The 17,432-nt window shown below is 42.1% G+C and overlaps 1 protein-coding gene across 1 annotated transcript in view; it reads left to right on the plus strand.

The window, feature by feature from the left end:
* The window catches only part of LOC111959476 (integral membrane protein 2B), a 38,971-nt gene extending 22,160 nt beyond the window's left edge, over nt 1-16,811 (plus strand). Inside the window, exons 2-6 of the mRNA XM_023981075.2 lie at nt 14,201-14,332; nt 14,562-14,774; nt 14,933-15,043; nt 15,272-15,422; nt 15,860-16,811. Coding sequence (XP_023836843.1) covers nt 14,201-14,332; nt 14,562-14,774; nt 14,933-15,043; nt 15,272-15,422; nt 15,860-15,948 — 696 coding nt within the window. The 3' untranslated portion in view covers nt 15,949-16,811. The remainder of the gene's footprint in view (nt 1-14,200; nt 14,333-14,561; nt 14,775-14,932; nt 15,044-15,271; nt 15,423-15,859) is intronic.
* Nucleotides 16,812-17,432: the final 621 nt, after the last annotated feature.

The following is a 17,432-nucleotide window of genomic DNA, read 5'->3' on the forward strand; positions in this document are numbered from 1 at the left end:
TTGGGGTGGAGATGGGAGGAGACAAGGATTTAGTTGCCTGTGCATGTTTATTTACATGTGCTTGGTTGTCTGTGTACTGTTTWAAAAAAAAAWTTTTTTACCTATATTTAACGGCCTAAGAACAGTGGGTTAACTACCTTGTTCAGGGGCAGAACGACATATTTTAACCTTGTCAGCTTGGGGATTCGATCTTGCAYCCTTTCGGTTACTAGTCCAATGCTCTAACCACTAGGCTACCTGCCGTGTTGCCTAGTTGTTGTGGGTGTGTGTCAATTTATTGTATCGTGATTTTGGTTAATTCGAGTGGATGCACGATGGTATGACCATGGTGAAGGCTTATCGTCAAAGGCTTAAATTGGGTCGTTGCACCCCACAGATTTCCTTCTCTCATGTGGACATATGGAGCCATAGCTCCTCTGCAGAATCAAGTGTGATGTGGTTCTGAATTGTCTGGTCAAGAGCCCAGGCCAAAAACAACCATTTGATCTATCAGCAGACAGTTGGTGCCTTGTAGAAGAGTCAGATGGGGAGAGGGGTGCAAATTGAAGTAGATGGGAGGGAGAGCAGAGGGGTAGTCTGGTACACAGGACTCTCACACTGGCACTGCATGCTCATGCTGCTTATGTTGCTATCTGAGCCTGTGTGTTCTACGCGCCTGTGTGTTCTACGCGCCTGTGTGTTCTACGCGCCTGTGTGTGTGTTCTACGCGCCTGTGTGTGTGTTCTACGCGCCTGTGTGTGTGTTCTACGTGCCTGTGTGTGTGTTCTACGCGCCTGTGTGTGTGTTCTACGCGCCTGTGTGTGTGTTCTACGCGCCTGTGTGTGTGTTCTACGCGCCTGTGTGTGTGTTCTACGCGCCTGTGTGTGTGTTCTACGCGCCTGTGTGTGTGTTCTATGCGCCTGTGAGGCATGTGGATCCCAGGGGTGATTACACCCTAATCGCTCTGATAGACTCAGCCAGGGAGCTTTAGCCTAGAGCCCCCTACAGGGTGTCGATCACTAAAACTGGGAGATATTAGCCAACCAGCCTCAAAGGCAAGCACGCGAATTTAGTATATAGTTTGCTTATTGATCATAGTATGGATATAGTTATTAAGCCAAAAGTTCCTGGATGTCGTACTAAATTCACCAAAATATGAAGTATACAATGAGTGTACACAATTGCTGTGCTTTTAGGGCCCACAATGCAATTCATCAGAAAATGGGCATGGCTTCACGTTTTCAGATTATAAGAAAATGGCGGAAAATATGCAGCCGAAGTCCGACGAAACGGATACAAATTCTTTGCTTTAACTAATTATGACAAATGTTAATAAAATGTTGAGCAATGTAATAATGTCATGACTTTTTAAATACGTTACGTTGGCTGACAATTTTTTTTGCCGCGCTATCCATACGAACCGCATAGCATTACAGCAGTATGTACCGGTATGTTAGCTAGTTACCTAACGTTAGTTGGCTACTAATACATTAAACTTGCCAGGCAGTATATTAACTAACTACCCAACGTTTATTGACTTGATTATTCACATCATTCTTAGCTAAGTGGTATAGTCGTTGTGCATTTCAAGAGTGCCAGAGTGCAGAATAACTGCTGAATTTACAAACGCTCAACACCCGTAGAATATGGCCAGTAAACGTCGGCAAAAAAAGTGTAATTAAATTGTTGCAGCACAGTTATAGTCACCAGCGCTCTTGATGACATGAAAACAGCCTAACCAGCTCTGCTAGGACGATTAAAATGGTCACAGTGAGGTGTTCTCTCATTTGTCTGGAAGTAGCTAGCCAACGTTAGCCAATTAGCTTGGGTGCTTGACTGCCGTTGAATGCTCGGTCAACCCTACTCGACCTCGGCCAGAGCGTCCAGTGCGCACTTTGAACACTACAAGAGCAAAACGCATTGAATTAACGAAAGGACAATCTGACAACGCTGTGTATTTTAAGAAGTCCCAGAGCGCACTCTGGCACTCCAGATTGAATTTACGAACACACCCAAAATCGTAAAATGTCTAGATAGTCATTTGATATGCTAGCAAGGGGTTGCTTAGCAACAACATCAACTTCCGGTAGACAGGCGATGTGCTAGTACACTCAACTGAAGGATACCGTTCGTTTACAGTATACTAAAATTAAATAATAGTATGTAGTGTATATACTCATTAAGTATGTAGTATACATTACATTTTACATTTTAGTCATTTAGCAGACGCTCTTATCCAGAGCGACTTACAGTAGAGTGCATACATTTTATTACATTTTTTACATACTGAGACAAGGATATTCCCACCCGCCAAACCCTCCCTACCGGCCAAACCCTCCCTAACCCGGACGACGCTATGCCAATTGTGCGTCGCCCCACGGATCTCCCGGTTGCGGCTGGCGGCGACAGAGCCTGGGCGCGAACCCAGCCCAGCCTGGGCGCGAACCCAGAGACTCTGGTGGCGCAGCTAGTGCCCTAGACCACTGCGCCACCCGGGAGACAGTATGTTAGTATGGGTATTCGAACACAGCTTCTGTCACTCCATTTACCCCCCCCCCCCGAACTCACGACCTCGGACCCTAAACCCCAGAACAAGCTCACCTCAGCCCCAGACAGAGCAAAACGCATTGAATTAACGAAATTAACTAAATCTGACAGAACAAGCTCACCTCAGCCCCAGACAGTCTGCACAGTGCCCAACAGACTAAACAACATGGTTGCCTCTACCTCCACGCTGATTATCTCTTTCAGAATGAAGGATGAGGTTTCACAGAGAATCCTTGAGTTACTGAAACTGTAGCTCTTCTTCTGGCACAGTGATAGACTACATCACTCCAAGCTACTGAAACTACCTCATTTCAGGATATTGTTACATTTCTGAACTTTAGAATGAAGATGTTCAGTCAATGCGAAAGTAGAAAGGGAAGTATTTTCTCTCCTTGCTGGGGAAAGAGGCATACTATAACAATAGAACAGGAATAGAAATTCAGAAGTTAAACAAATTATACTCATCTGTCACTTTGTCATTTATGAGAATGTAAATGCCACTGTAATACAGTACAGCTTGATCATGAAGACCAGTGTGTCAGTACCACTGAATTAGATATAGGCCTAGTCTAGGCCAGGTAGTTTGCATACTGAACTTGGCCACACCTGCTGTGTCATTCGTGGCAGCAGCAGGTTGGGGAGCAAGTGTAAACTTGCAGGAACACACCTGAGGGACAGATGGGTCTTGGTCGGAACAGAGGGAGAGGCTAGACGACGAAGACCACCAAGGGATAGAAGGACTCTCTTTAATGCAACCCATTTAGTTTTCTTACAATGGGAAGTGTGAGTAGCTGAGTTCATCATCAAGGCCATAGGGATAAAGGAGAGGCCAAAACAATATTTTGAAACTCATAAATACACCCTCCCAACCCACGTAGCATATGGTTCCCTCTATACCATGTGAGACCACCATCATGAGATTATTCAAAGGTAAAGCATACATCTTTGTCTGTTGTGGCTTCCTCCAAAGGGGTGAAGACCCAGCAACACTTTGAAGCTCAAACACATAGCTCGTGGTGTCTCGTACCATATAAGGAACGAAGCATTTATCTGAGAGGAAGCACAAGTGTTCGTGTGTATTGGTTTCCTTGATATTGGTGGTTTGGACACACAGACCGAGCATTGATCATCACCCTAGTGTGACTGATGTGACTGCAGCCCAGATGAAGAGCCTGTGGCCTGAGGGGGCTTGGCAGAGCAGTAGAGCGGAAGCCAATCTCTGTCTGAGCAGAGTGGGGAGAGTAAACATGAACAAAGTATAGGCATTAGGAAAAGATTAAGCTGCATACAGTAAAGCACGTCAAGTATTTTCAAGCAAATGCTGGAGTGTAAAATAATTTAATTGTAACTTTATCAACACTTGGTCTTTATCAAGACCATTAGGTCTTTTTTTCTGTCCCCCTGATGAATATCTACTTGGATATCCCGTACCAGCTTCAAGCCTCTGGATGCGTGTATGTTCTAACCCTTCTCTCACGGAAATGGGGAAATAAACATTGTCAGAACAGACGAACACAGAGAGGAAGTGAATTGTAGCCGGCCGTAGAACAAAACTCAAGTTCATTTGAGTGCAGCAGCCTTGCGGTCAGAGTTCAATGTGAGAAAAAACCTGAGGGAAACTGTGGGTCATGGTATGAGAGTAAACTTTGGTAAAGCCTCTTTCTCCAAACCCAAGTGTATCCACACCAAAGACACTGGGGTGTTTCAGAAGTTCTGAAACCCATCGGTTGGCATGTTGGTCACGTTCATGGTTTCGGGCACATACTTACACTACCAGACTGGTACAAAACCATCTCTGAGAAGTACAGAAAGTAAGCAGTGATCTACCCCAGCTAGAGATGTGATCACTCGGAGTGTGTTTTGGTGCGATGGTGTGAGATGTAGGCCCACCACATCATTTGAATCAGTTGTTGTCATTGGAAGAAATAAAAGATCCCAGAAATGTTCCATATGTACAAAAATCATATTTCTCTCATTTTGTGCACAAATTTGTTTACATCCCTGTTAGTGAGCATTTTTCTTTGCCAAGATAGTCCATCCACCTGACTGGTGTGGCATATTAAGAAGCTGATTAAACAGCGTGATCATTACACAGGTGGGGAGAATAAATAACACTATAATGAGCAGTTTTATCACACAACCCAATGCCACAAATGTCTCAAGTTTTGAGGGAGCYTGCAATTGGCATGCTGACTGCAGGAATGTCCACCAGAGCTGTTAACAGAGAATTGAATGTTAATTTCCCTACCATAAGCCACAATGTCTAAATGTCGTTTTAGAGAATTTAGCAGTACGTCCAACGAGCCTCCCAAACGCAGACCACGTGTAACCACGCCAGCCCAGGACCCCCACATCTGGCTTCGTCACCTGCGGGATGATCTGAGACGAGCCACCCGCTGAAACTGTGGGTTTGCACAATCAAAGAATTTCTGCACAAACTGTTTAACCGTCTAAGAGAAGCTCATCTACGTGCTCATCGTCCTCACCAGGGTCTTGACCAGATAGTAAGTTCGGCGTTGTAACCGACTTCAGTTGACAAACGCTAACCTTCGTTGGCCACTGGCATGCTGGAGAAGTGTGCTCTTGACAAATGAATCATGGTTGCAACTGTACCGGGCAGATGTGTATGACGTCGTCTGGGCGAGCGGTTTGTTGACGTCATGGGGCACTCTGTTCACAACGTTGGTGGGGTTATGGTATGGGCAGGCATCTGCTACGGACAACAAACACATTTTACCGTYAAGAGATACTGAGGCCCATTGTCATGCTATTCATCTGCCGCCATCGCCTCGTTTCAGCATGGTAATTAATGTTCCCATGACGCAAGGATCTGTACACAATTTTTAGAAGCAGAAAATGTCCCAGTCACCCATTGAGCATGTTTGGGATGCTCTGGATCGACATGTACAACAGTTTGTTCCAGTTTCCGCCAATATCCATTCCAGCCATTTCACACAGCCATTGAAGAAGAGTGGGACAACATTCCACAGGCTACAATCAACAGCCTGATCAACTCTATGTGAAGGAGATATCACACTGCATGAGGCAAATGGATACTTGCTGGTTTTCTTATCCACTCCCCTACTTACCTTTAAAAAAAATAATCAATGACCAACAGATGTATATCTGTATTTCCAGTCATGTAAAATCCATAGATTAGGCCCTAATCAATTTATTTCAGTTGACTGATATTCCTTATGAACTGTAACTGTGAAATATTGAATGTTGAGTTTATATTTCTGTTCAGTGTATTACCCCATTTCCTCTTACCGTAAGTCGACGCCTATCCCTGGGAACTCCCTGCATTCACTCAACAAAGGCAAAACCGCTCTGGCATTTATCTCATGGGCAAGAGATTAGGTGTAAACGCACCCAGAAAGCCCAAGGAAATATTTCCTTATTGCTATCTCTTGTAGGCTACATCACTTCCAGCCAAGGAGTCTAAAACATAGTGAATAATGGGATGAAAGTTAGTCTCTTTCTCCAGTCTCTTGCCAGCTTTTGATCTTTCTAGAAACCCCACTCTGCTGCTCCCAGAGTTGTTGACGTTATTAAATTGATTGGAGTCAGGCTGACTTAATTCTTGGGAAGGGGCGAGTTGCTTGATTCTTCTCATTGCGCTGTAGCTTTTCAGCTGAAGTTTGGTTGCGAAAAAGGTCTCTTTCTTTTAATGAGCTCCTTTTGACCAAGAAACATGACTCATAGAGTCATACCTTTTACATCGACTGATGGGCTGGCTCAGCAATGTTCTCAGTCAGCAAACTTGTTTCTTTGGAGGCCAACTCTAGAACTTCCTCTTGTTGAAATGGACGTCAGGGTGTTACTGAAGAATGTTAATACTTTGGTGGTGGATAATGATTGTCTGCCAATGCCATTACCCACCCTCTCCCATTACGGTCAACCCAATGCCTAGAAAACCCCTTCACAAGGTGATATGCAGTTGGTGGAGGGGACATGCCTTGGCATGTTTAAAGAAGGGAGAGCTTATTGCTGGTCAGAGTCCATTAAGTCTGTGAAATCCCATGTTAGCTGGTTGATAAACACCTTTGTTTGTGTGTCCACCTGACTCACTCCCTCTGTCAACCTCAATCAGCTCAAAGTTTATGGCTGTGGATCCGAGCACTCTGCTGTTCTTTATAGCCAGCAGTGCCTTTTAGGTGGGTGCCTGTCCTCCCTTTTTAGATAAGGGCTCTACGCTGACCTTTTTTACAAGGAGCACGTGAAAATATTTTTGGTATTACATTTTTCAAGGCGAACTGGTGCTCCTAAAATAAAAATTCCAGGTCACACAGCAAAATAGTTAGGCACATATGAGAGAGAAATGGTCAGACTACAGTAGTGTTGCACGGTATGCTGAAACTTCTGTACTTTTTCAATACTAGAACATGAAAGCGGTTCCGTACTAGTTTTTTTTAAAACTTTTTGCTGCTTCTGTCAAATGTGTCTCACAGATCAACTCAGTGTAGCCGATGTCCCCCTTATAGCACGAAAGCCCCGTGCCTGCTCCACTTAGCCTGCACTGGGAGTCTGGGCTGCATCATGTTAGCTCCCCACTCATGCTGCACCGACGTTAACACACTTGAATAATGCGACATGACATGTTGAAACTGTTTTGCGAACAGTAATGAACAATGTCCATACATGCTAGAACACTTTTTACAAGGCAAAAAGTTACTGGTAGGCTAACTTTTGTTGCTAGCTTACAGCTTAGGCGATCATCAATTCAACCTTGGTTCTTTGTTTGATACCATAATGCAAAATATGCTGATTGCCACAAACTTTATTAATTTACTTAATCTTTTGGACAGACATGAAAGAGACCTATTGTCTCAGCGATCTGACTCCAGGTGGCCCGGTCATGGCCAGAAGGGATCCAGCTTTTGTAAAATTAACATCAAAAGTAGAATTTGTCAATGTTTTATTTTTTTGCATAAAAAAATGCTGACCCTTAACCTAATTCTCCTGACCTGTTGTGTAAGTTCTAACCTGCTACGAAAAGTCAAATCTGACGTTATTTTGTCAAAAGCTGGACCCCCTTTGCCTCGTGAATGACATCATTACTGGTTAGAGACTGCGCACACTTTGATCAAATAAGCAAAGGACTGTGTTAAATATTTTGGAATAAATCTGTCAAAAAACCACTTAGTCAGACAACATTAATTTCTTTCCTAAAATTAAGAAACAAGAATATATTTAATAATTGGCTACAAAGGAATTTTTCTTTACTTGGGAGAGTGCTTCTGCCCAAGGCAGAGCGACTGTCTCGCTTTGTGTACCCCTCATTATCTTTATTTGTAAATTCCTCTATCTGTAAAGAGATCAACAAAACCCTTGAGACTTAATTTTCCAGATGTAGTCAGAAACTAAAAAAGTCAGTCCTCTCAAATAAGAGCTGGAGGTCTGGAAGTGTTGATGTTGTTGACATGAATATCACTTTCAAGATCAATTGGTTGAAAATATATTTGGTCAATACAGAATCAATTTGGTGTTTAAGTTGGGAGGTCTTCAATTTTTACTGAAATGTAATTATATTCCTGAATGATTACCTGCTAAATTGGCTAGGTTTCACCAACAAGCTTTAATGTCCTGGGAAATATGTTTCCTACACAATTTTGTGGAATAATTCAGACATAACTGTTAGGAATAAGTACTTGTTCTACCCTAGCTGGCATGAGAGGAATATTGACTTTGTTCTTGATGTTTTTGACAACGGGTAATATTTGTGCATATGAACAATTTATAACATTGAGTTTCAATACCTTTCGGAGAGTTTATTTCTGTGATCAAATCCATTCCCAGTGGTCTAACTACACTAATGAAAACTCATCTTAGCTTTGGTGATGATCACAGAGCTTATCCAGAACTCAGTTTGGAAGGCATGGGCTTACTTGAAAAATCTTGTTGTAATAAATACATAAGAAAAATGTTCCATTCACGGATCCAACTTACGCCTAGAGGAAAATCTTTCTGGAACATGCTTATTCCTGACATTGTCTGCAAAAAGCTTGTTTAAGATTTTAAGATTTAAGATTTTACAGATTCTGTAATTCTATGTTGTCCAAATTTGTGACTAATGATGATATCTGCATTTTTCTGCGAAAAAAGGTGATCTGACTCACCTAGATTTTTGGGAATCTTGTTTTTGACATAAAGGATATAATGTTATTTTTGCAATGATTCTTGTTACCAAATCATTTATACACAAACAAATTCCAGAATTCTATACCAAAATTACTATTATTTTTGATTGAATTGAATAATCTTGTTAAGACATTATCAACGTCAACAGTGAAGAGGCAACTCCGGGACGCTGGCCTTCTAAGCAGAGTTCCTCAGTCCAGTGTCTGTGTTCTTTTGCCCATCTTAATCTTTTATTTTTATTGGCCAGTCTGAGATATTGCTTTTTCTTTGCAACTCTGCCTAGAAGGCCAGCATCCCGGAGTTGCCTCTTCACTGTTGACGTTGAGACTGGTGTTTTGCGGGTACTATTTAATGAAGCTGCCAGTTGAGAACTTGTGAGGCGCCTGTTTCTCAAACTAAACACTCTAATGTACTTGTCCTCTTGCTCAGTTGTGCACCGGGGTCTCCCACTCGTTCTATTCTGGTGAGGGCCAGTTTGCGCTCTTCTGTGAATGGAGTAGTACACAGCATTGTATGAGATCTTCAGTTTCTTGGCAATTTCTCGCATGGAATAGTTTTCATTTCTCAGTTTCATAAGAAAGTCCTTTGTTTCTGGCCATTTTGAGCCTGTAATCGAACCCACACATGCTGTTGCTCCAGATACTCAACTAGTCTAAAGAATAACTTTTTTTTTTATTGCTTCTTTAAATCAGCACAACGTGCCACAACGTGCCATTGGAACACAGGAGTGATGGTTGCTGATAATGTGCCTATGTAGATACTCCTTTAAAAATCTGCCATTTCCAGCTACATAGTCATTTAAAAAATTAACAATGTTTACACTGTATTTCTGATCAATTTGATGTTATTTTTGCTTCCAAAAACAAGGACATTTGTAAGTGACCCCAACTTTTCTTTGTGAATTCAGCAAAAAAATAAATGTCCTCACTGTCAACTGCGCTTATTTTCAGCAAATTTAACGTGTAAATATTTGTATMAACATAAGACTCAACAACTGAGACAAACTGAACAAGTTCAACAAAGGGGGGTCAAAATCAAAAGTAACAGTCAGTATCTGGTGTGGCCACCAGCTGCATTAAGTACTGCAGAGCATCTCCTCCTCATGGACTACACCAGATTTGCCAGTTCTTGCTGTGAGATGCTACCCACTCTTCCACCAAGGCACCTGCAAGTTCCCAGACATTTCTGGGGGGAATGGCCCTAGCCCTCACCCTCCGATCCAACAGGTCCCAGACWTGCTCAATGGGATTGAGATCCGGGCTCTTCGCTGGCCATGGCAGAACACTGACATTCCTGTCTTGCAGGAAACCACGCACAGAACAAGCAGRATGGCTGGTGGCATTGTCATGTTGGAGGGTCATGCCAGGATGAGCCTGCAGGAAGGGTACCACATGAGGGAGGAGGTTGTCTTCCCTGTAACACGCAGCGTTGAGATTGCCTGCAATGACAACAAGRTCAGTCCGATGATGCTGTGACACACCGCTCCAGACCATGAAGGACCCTCCACCTCCAAATCGATCCTGCACCAGAGTACAGGCCTCGGTGTAACACTCATTCCTTCGACGATAAAAGCGAATCTGACCATCACCGCTGGTGAGGCAAAACCGCGACTCGTCAGTGAAGAGTACTTTTTGCCAGTCCTGTCTGGTCCAGCGACGGTGGGTTTGTGCCCATAGGTGACGTTGTTGCCGGTGATGTCTGGTGAGGACCTGCCTTACAACAGGCCTACAAGCCCTCAGTCCAGCCTCTCGCAGCCTATTGCGGACAGTCTGAGCACTGATGGAGGGATTGTGCGTTCCTGGTGTAACTCGGGCAGTTGTTGTTGCCATCCTGTACGTGTTACACGTGGTCTGCCACTGCGAGGACGATCAGCTGTCCGTACTTTCTCCCTGTAGCGCTGTCTTAGGCGTCTCACAGTTCGGACATTGCAATTTATTGCCCTGGCCACATCTGCAGTTATCATGCCTCCTTGCAGCATGCCTAAGGCACGTTCACGCAGATGAGCAGGGACCCTGGGCATCTTTCTTTTGGTGTTTTTCAGAGTCCGTAAAAAGGCCTCCTTTAGTGTCCTAAATTTTCATAACTGTGACCTTAATTGCCTACCGTCTTTAAGCTGTTAGTGTCTTAACTATCGTTTCACAGGTGCATGTTCATTAATTGTTTATGGTTCATTGAACAAGCATGGGAAACGGTGTTTAAACCCTTTACAATGAAGATCTGTGAAGTTATTTGGATTTTTACAAATTATCTTTGAAAGACAGGGCCCTGAAAAAGGGACGTTTCTTTCTTTTTTTGTGGAGTGTGTGGGTGTGTTTTTATTGTATGTCTTTAGTATTTTCTTGTTTATACCTGTTTTGTTTTGTTAGACATGTTTGATGTAAGTTGTTGATGATCATTTTGTATTGTGATTAAACGAATACATTTTTTTTTTATTACTTTGATCAAATAAGCTACTTCTATGCAAATGTTGTTGATCAGTACAATAAAATAAGTCCCAAATGGAATGGAAACAGATTCAGGAAACCGCTCAGGGATTTCACCATGAGGCCAATGGTAACTTTAAAACAGTTACAGAGTTTAATGGATGTGACAGATACATGTGTATCTGTAGCCCTGTAAAATCAGCCAAAACAAGATCAATAACTCACTGCATGCACACATTCCTATTGAACTGTATTGTAAATAGGCCTTGGCTACTTCTTTATTTACCCGGTTTGTCAATATAGATTTACCATTCGAATAAATGATTACCGTTCTGTAGTTAGATTGGTAAAAACAAATATCAAATTGATTGTACTGTTTTTTTTCATCAATGCATACATGGATTAGAGGTCGACCGATTATGATTTTTCAACGCCGATACCGATTATTGGAGGACCAAAAAAGCCGATACCGATTCATCGGCCGGCATTTATTTATTTATTTATTTATTTTTATTTTATTATTTTTTATAAATCTTTTTTTAAATAATTATTCAATTTTTTTTGTAATAATGACAATTACAACAATACTGACTGAACACTTATTTTTACTTAATATAATACATCAATAAAATCAATTTTAGCCTCAAATAAATAATGAAACATGTTCAATTTGGTTTAAATAATGCAAAAACAAAGTGTTGGAGAAGAAAGTAAAGGTGCAATATGTCCCATGTAAAAAAAGCTAACGTTTAAGTTCCTTGCTCAGAACATATGAAAGCTGGTGGTTCCTTTTAACATGAGTCTTCAATATTCCCAGGTAAGAAGTTTTAGGTTGTAGTTATTATAGGACTATTTCTCTCTATACGATTTGTATTTCATATACCTTTGACTATTGGATGTTCATATAGGCACTTTAGTATTGCCAGTGTAACAGTATAGCTTCAATCCCTCTCCTCGCCGCTACCTGGGCTCGAACCAGGAACACATCGACAACAGCCACCCTCGAAGCAGCGTTACCCATGCAGAGCAACGTTTGAAACGCTATTAGCGCGCACCCCGCTAACTAGCTAGCCATTTCACATCGGTTACACCAGCCTAATCTCGGGAGTTGATAGGCTGGAAGTTATAAACAGCGCTTGAAGCATTGCGAAGAGCTGCTGGCAAAATGCACGAAAGTGCTGTTTGAATGAATGCTTACGAGCCTGCTGGTGCCTACTATCGCTCAGTCAGACTGCTCTATCAAATCATAGACTTAATTATAACATAATAACACAGAAATACGAGCCTTAGGTCATTAATATGGTCGAATCCGGAAACTATCATCTCGAAAACAAAACGTTTATTCTTTCAGTGAAATACGGAACCGTTCCGTATTTTTATCTAACGGGTGGCATCCATGAGTCTAAATATTCCTGTTACATTGCACAACCTTCAATGTTATGTCATAATTACGTAAAATTCTGTCAAATTAGTTCGCAATGAGCCAGGCGGCCCAAACCGTTGCATATACCCTGACTCTGCGTGCAATGAATGCAAGAGAAGTGACACAATTTCACCTGGTTAATATTGGCTGTTAACCTGGATTTCTTTTAGCTAAATATGAAGATTTAAAAAATATATACTTCTGTGTATTGATTTTAAGAAAGGCATTGATGATTATGGTTAGGTACACGTTGGAGCAACGACAGTCCTTTTTCGCGAATGCGCACCGCATCGATTATATGTAACGCAGGACACGCTAGATAAACTAGTAATATCATCAACCATGTGTAGTTATAACTAGTGATTATGATTGGTTGATTGTTTTTTATAAGATAAGTTTAATGCTAGCTAGCAACTTACCTTGGCTTCTTACTGCATTTGCGTAACAGGCAGGCTCTTCAGAGCATTGGACTAGTTAACCGTAAGGTTGCAGGATTGAATCCCTGAGCTGACAAGGTAAAAAATCTGTTGTTCTGCCCCTGAACAAGGCAGTTAACCCACCGATCCTAGGCCGTCATTGAAAATAAGAATGTGTTCTTAACTGACTTGCCTAGTGAAAAAAAAATATCGGTCGACCTCAAACATTATTAAGTCGATTAATCGGTCGACCTCAAACATGGATGTCTGAAAAATGTTGATATATAAAAAATGTCTAATGTTGTGATATTGAACTCAAAAGATTCCCAACTATTGAACAGCGCAGTAGCTGAGTTTGTCTGGATTAAGTGCCATTCTGTGACTTTTTTTGTAGTATTATTGTTTTTGTATCGAGTATCGTGATACTAAACCTGGTATTGGTATCGAAGTCAGAATTCTGGTCTTATGACAACACTACACTAGATATTTGACCCGTCTCAAATTCCCTAATAACAATCAAAGGAATGAACTTCAGACTGAATTTATTAATTCAAAAGGATCATAAGACAAGCTTTATTACACCAAGGTCCAAGGATCAAGCAGGCTGTGATATTACAAATTGACTAATCATATGACATCATTCACGTCAAGCTATTGGGAATATAAATGGTCTACTCCCCACCCTCTTTTCTTTCTATGTTCTTCTTCTGCTCTCTCTTTCTCCTCTCTCTCCCTCATGGTGCTTATTTGTTTCTCTGATTTGCATAATGATGACTCACTCTGTTCTGTGCCTCGGGTGGATTCTGGAGCCCTCTTCATCCCTTACTCAAACACAGCCTTTGTTTGGACTCAGCCCCCCCCCCCCCCCCCCTCTCCCAATGTGCTGCTCCCTTAATCAACATTGAGCCCTACCTCTTTTTGTTGTTTTGAAACAGGAGTGTTGCCAAAACTCTCATAACTAGTTTGGCTGCCTGTGCCCATCCCTCCTACACTGCCTGGAAGCAAGTGAGGGAAGTGGGGGTGAGAGGGACAAGGAAAGTTAGAGAAATGCATGGTGATTGGAGAGAAAGGGCAGGGAAAGTAGAGTGTAGAGAAGGTGAGAAGTGTTTCAAGTGAATGAGGCGAGGAGTAAAGAGAGAGATGAGGATTGAAGGACTTGGAAACATCTGGTGAACTGTGCACTTGACAATGAAGAATTAAAATGCATTCTTTGTCACATTTCAAAACAATGTCTTTCTCACATCCTCCCTCTTCTCTCTGTGTTTCTCCAGGATCCAGAGGTGGCTCTACCGGTGCGTCAGCAGTCCAAGGCCTGGTGCTGGTGCATGTGCCTGGGCCTGGCCCTCATGCTGTCTGGCGTGGTGGTGGGAGGGGCCTACCTGTACAGGTACTACATCCTGGAGGTGAGACTGGATTACTCAGACCCCAGCGTCGATCTATGGCTTACTGAATACACTGTAGCTGGCTTGATTCTAATCGAATTGACACTTTTAAGAACTTATTGTATTTGTATACAACATTATAGTTCAAATGTGTAATTGACAAGAGACATGATGCTGGAAAGGTAGAGCTCCATGCAGTAAAAAGTATAAATGTTTTCCACCAAGTGCTGTGTGTCCTCCCGTCCACCAGGAGGGCCAGGTGTTTGTGTGCGGGGTGAAGTACCGTGAAGAAGACATGATGATCCTGGAGGAGGAGGATGTGGAGGTGGACATGCCCTCCAGATTCAAGATGATCCAGGAGAACATCCGTGTACTGGAGGACCAGGAGGTGGCTCTCATCAATGTACCCGTGCCTGAGTTTGACGACAGTGACCCCGCCGACATCGTCCACGACTTCCAAAGGGTAAGGAAATTGAATCAACTTCAACCCTGCTGTTTATTGCTAACCCCTGTGATGTTTATGTAGGGATAACGATCCACAGATCATGTATTTTCTGTATTCAGTGGAGTTCCATGAGGTTGTTCTCTGACTGAGTTTGTTCTGTTGGCTCCCTTCCATAGAGACTGACTGCCTACCTGGACCTGTTCCTGAACAAATGCTATGTCATCCCCCTCAACACCTCCATCGTTATGCCTCCCAAGGACTTCCTGGAGCTGTTGGTCAACATCAAGGTAACAGGAACTGCTTTATGAATTATGTTCCAATAATGATAATAATACATTCGATTTCTTACCCACTTGTCTGGACACCCAATGTAATTCTATACTATTTTTAAAATGAAATAAGACCGTTTTGGTGGTTTTAATAAATGTTTTGAAATTAACCACCCAGTAGCTCTAGCTCATACTGATAGGATATGTTATTCAATGTTGTACCCCTCTTTCTCCCCCCTCCCCCAGGCTGGTACCTACCTGCCCCAGTCCTACCTGGTCCATGAGGAGATGGTGGTGACTGAGCGCCTGGAGGATGTGGAACAACTGGGATACTTCATTAACAACCTCTGCCAGGGCAAAGACACCTACAAGCTGGAGCGCAGAGACAAGATCCTGGGTCAGTACACACAGACCCGTATAAATACACACACATGCACATATACAACACGCATGCATATACATCACAGATCACACACACGCGCTACATAGTTGTTTGGACAAGTGAAGAATTATGCTAACATGCCCAAAAGAAAATGGCTTCTACATTCAGCCATCTTTTGCATGAGATATTGACTGACTGGTCTCTAAGCACACAGTTAGACCTCATATACCTAACACACCTCTCACACAGATGTGCATGCGTTCGCACAAGCGCGTCTTACAAAACTACCACATGGGCATTGCGACATATCTGATTCATACCTTTCCAAAATTATGTTTTCCCAAGTCTTGTATGAGCCTGTATGAAGAACCAATCACCATATTGTGGCAGCTCAAAAGGGTTTTTATCAGGTGTAGATCAGCATTTTATTCTCTCCATCCCCCACATTACAGGTATGCAGAAGCGCGAAGCTCTCAACTGCCACAAGATCCGTCACTTTGAGAACAAGTTTGTGGTGGAGACCTTGATCTGTGAGCCCTAGTGATGTCGTTGTGGCCGTGGGAAAAGTGGCACATCGTCTCTATACAACCTCGCTTCATTTTACTGGGAGCACAGTTGGAGATTTGTAATTGTAGTTTTTTCTGTTTTAAATGTTTCCATTTGTTATTTTACTTCAGGTAGTTTTGTGTGCGTGAGAATTGTAATGTGAAAAGGGGCAATTCGTCTCTGCTTAAAACATGTAAAAAAGGGTAGCAGCGTGTATTTTTTTATTATTATGCACGGATGCAATTCTTCAACAAAAGACCGTAGGGTTCTGTTTTAGGGAGGATCTTTTCGAGGGCGGGACTGCTAGCTTGTCAAATGTTTAGATTACTTGAATAATCTAAAACTGTGATTTAAGGGTTGAATTGATGCAGAACATGTATGGTATAGACTTAATGAAACAGAATCTAATTGTATTTTTTAGTACAGAAATGAAAATGTTCAAAGGCATGGCAAATTGATACTTTTGTACCACTGAACCTGGTTTTAGAAGGGACTATTCCAAGGAGTTTTCTAGGTTTTATATTTTAATTGTCTGCTGTAACTTAATATACTGCAAATATGATTTCTTAACTGTAAAACATAAGATAAGAGTGTGGATACATGTTTTCTTTCATCTAGCTTTAAGAATAAATCAAAACCAAGACAATTATCAAAAGAATTCTAATCAGGAATGCATTCATTATTATACAGCAAAGTAAAACATACACGCTATCTTTTTTTCACAATTGTTTTTAGTGAATGTTTCTTTCTCCAAATGTACTTCTTTTTTTTCTTTTTTTTATCACTCGTACTAATTTGTATATAACCTCTGTAAAGATATGACCAACACCACAATAAATCTTAAGCCAGTAATACGGATATTGTAGTGTGGCCAGTGTGTTCCTTAATGCCACATTTTACTCTGACAGACTACACATAGATGCTGGTCATACAGGGGATTACATGGAGTTTTTAATTTAACCTTTATTTAACTAGGCAAGTCCGTTAAGCACAAATTCTTATTTACAATGACGGCCTACCCTGGCCAAACCCTAACCCGGACGACGCTGGGCCAATTGTGCGCCGTCCTATGGGACTCCCAATCACGGCCGGTTGTGATGCAGCCTGGAATTGAACCAGGGTCTGTAGTGATGCCTCTAGCACTGAGATGCAGTGCCTTGCACCACTCGGGAGCACCCCCCCCCACCCTCGAGTGGCGTATGCATATTTTAAACCAAATACTTTTAGACTTACTCAAGTAGAATTTTACTGGATGACTTTTACTTGAGTCATTTTCTGTTAAGGTATCTTCACTTTTATGACAATTGGATACTTTTTCCACCACTGTCTATGAGACTCGAAATTGAGCTCAGGTGCATTCTGTTTCCATTGATCATCCTTGATATTTCTACAACTTAATTGGAGTCCACCTGTGGTAAATTCTATTTATTAGACATCATTTGGAAAGCACACACCTGTCTACACAAGGTCCCACAGTTG

The sequence above is a fragment of the Salvelinus sp. IW2-2015 genome, linkage group LG36, assembly GCF_002910315.2.
Source record: "Salvelinus sp. IW2-2015 linkage group LG36, ASM291031v2, whole genome shotgun sequence".
In the NCBI taxonomy this organism is placed as follows: Eukaryota; Metazoa; Chordata; class Actinopteri; order Salmoniformes; family Salmonidae; genus Salvelinus; species Salvelinus sp. IW2-2015.